The sequence below is a fragment of the Oryzias melastigma genome, linkage group LG6 (assembly GCF_002922805.2).
Source record: "Oryzias melastigma strain HK-1 linkage group LG6, ASM292280v2, whole genome shotgun sequence".
NCBI classification, from domain to species: Eukaryota; Metazoa; Chordata; class Actinopteri; order Beloniformes; family Adrianichthyidae; genus Oryzias; species Oryzias melastigma.
In genome coordinates, this window is record NC_050517.1 from 11,221,488 (window position 1) to 11,223,148 (window position 1,661).

At 36.9% G+C, this 1,661-nt stretch overlaps 1 protein-coding gene across 1 annotated transcript in view; it reads left to right on the forward strand.

Annotated features, from left to right (window-relative positions):
* LOC112152437 (protein phosphatase 1H) overlaps positions 1-1,661 on the forward strand; it is a 45,841-nt gene that overhangs the window by 13,162 nt on the left and 31,018 nt on the right. The window contains exon 3 of the mRNA XM_024282026.2: positions 316-672. Within this exon, the coding sequence (XP_024137794.1) occupies positions 316-672 (357 nt within the window). The remainder of the gene's footprint in view (positions 1-315; positions 673-1,661) is intronic.

Here is a 1,661-nt window from a genome sequence, read left to right on the forward strand (position 1 = left end):
AGGGACTCCGTAATAACGAACATATGAGTGTATTTATGTTTAATTAAAAATTCCATATAAGTCGCTACTGAGTGCCATAAATCCTGGTTTGTGCAACTTAATTGTTTGGAACTTTGATTTTTTTTGTTTCTACAAAAGAAAGAAAGTTGCTCTATAGTTGAGTATAGTTATGCTAAAATTCATCGGGATGATTTGAGATCATTTTTATAATCACATAATGTATTATATTGTATGAAAGTGCTTAAACTTTACTTAAAAGAAAAGAGAAGTATCAACTGAGAAACTGATTTCTGAAAATACGTCTGTTTCTTGCAGGATGGCTCTGAAGATCTCACCTTTCACTACTGGGCATTGTTCGATGGCCACGCTGGCTCCGGGGCAGCCGTCGTCGCCTCCCGCCTCCTCCATCACCACATCGCCCTGCACCTCCAAGAGGTAATGGAGATCCTCTGCACACCCAACCTGCCGCCGCCAACTTGCCTGGAGGAGGAGCCCGTCAATCATCTCCTCGCCACCACATCCAACCGTGCCCTCACCAGGGCCGCTTCGCTTCGGGGGGCCGCCGGCGCTCCGGGTTCCCCCAACACCCCGCCCACACGCTTTTTCACCGAGAAGAAAGTCTCCCATGAGAGTTTGGTGATTGGAGCCATTGAGAACGCCTTCAAAGACATGGTAAGAAGGACACGGAGAATAAAAGATGTCATTTTTAGTATTGTAGAGGAAATATTTGAAAATAAAAATCACTATTAATTAGATTTTTATATAAAATATATTATAAATCAGTGCATTCTATGGATCAATAAAATGTAGGACCTTTAATTATATTTTAAGGAACAAGATGATGCAGCATTTTTAGAAGCTCGTGTACATTAGCCGACAGAAGCTAAACCTATTAAAGTATATTTACGGCTTTGTGTTGTTAATAAGTGGATTGTGGGTATTCAACAACAGTAGCAGCATGAAATTAAAAGAGGGAGAATTTATTAATACCATTTATCTCTATGTTAATATAACTAGTGAAGTCGATAAAGAAGAGCTGGGTTGATAAAATCAATTAATTGATCTGATTCGATCTAAACTTAATAGATCAATAATCGATCCATAATAGTAGAGATTGATCCAATGCATAAAGCTAAAGTCTGCTAGCTTGATGCTAACATATAATGGGATTTCCCATGGGATGGCTGATGCTAACGCTCCGTCAACTTACACATACATTGATGACTAAATGAATATCTTCATTTACTCAGAGGTATAAATTTTCCTAATTATTTTAAGAAAACATTTTTTAAAGTATACATTTGTGGTCTAAAACAATTTATTTGTTCTAATTTCTCCTTCTTCTGGAATAAGGTGTAATGCTATAGTGCGATCGCCACCTAGTGGCCAAACTGAAACGCCCTCCAGGAGAAGCAGAACAATTGTTGGAGCTTTTCCGTTTGAGAATCTAAATAACAATCTTATCAGAATTTCACTAATAAATGTTACCCTATGCGAACTGTATTAGAATAATATGTAAATGAAAACATAAATAGATTATTAATGTATTTTTAAACAAATGTGTCTAAATGTGTAAACTATGTAAACTCAAATTGAATTGAATCAAATTGAATCAGAGGATCAAAAGAATTGATCCAGGCTCTGGTGAATCAAATGAATTC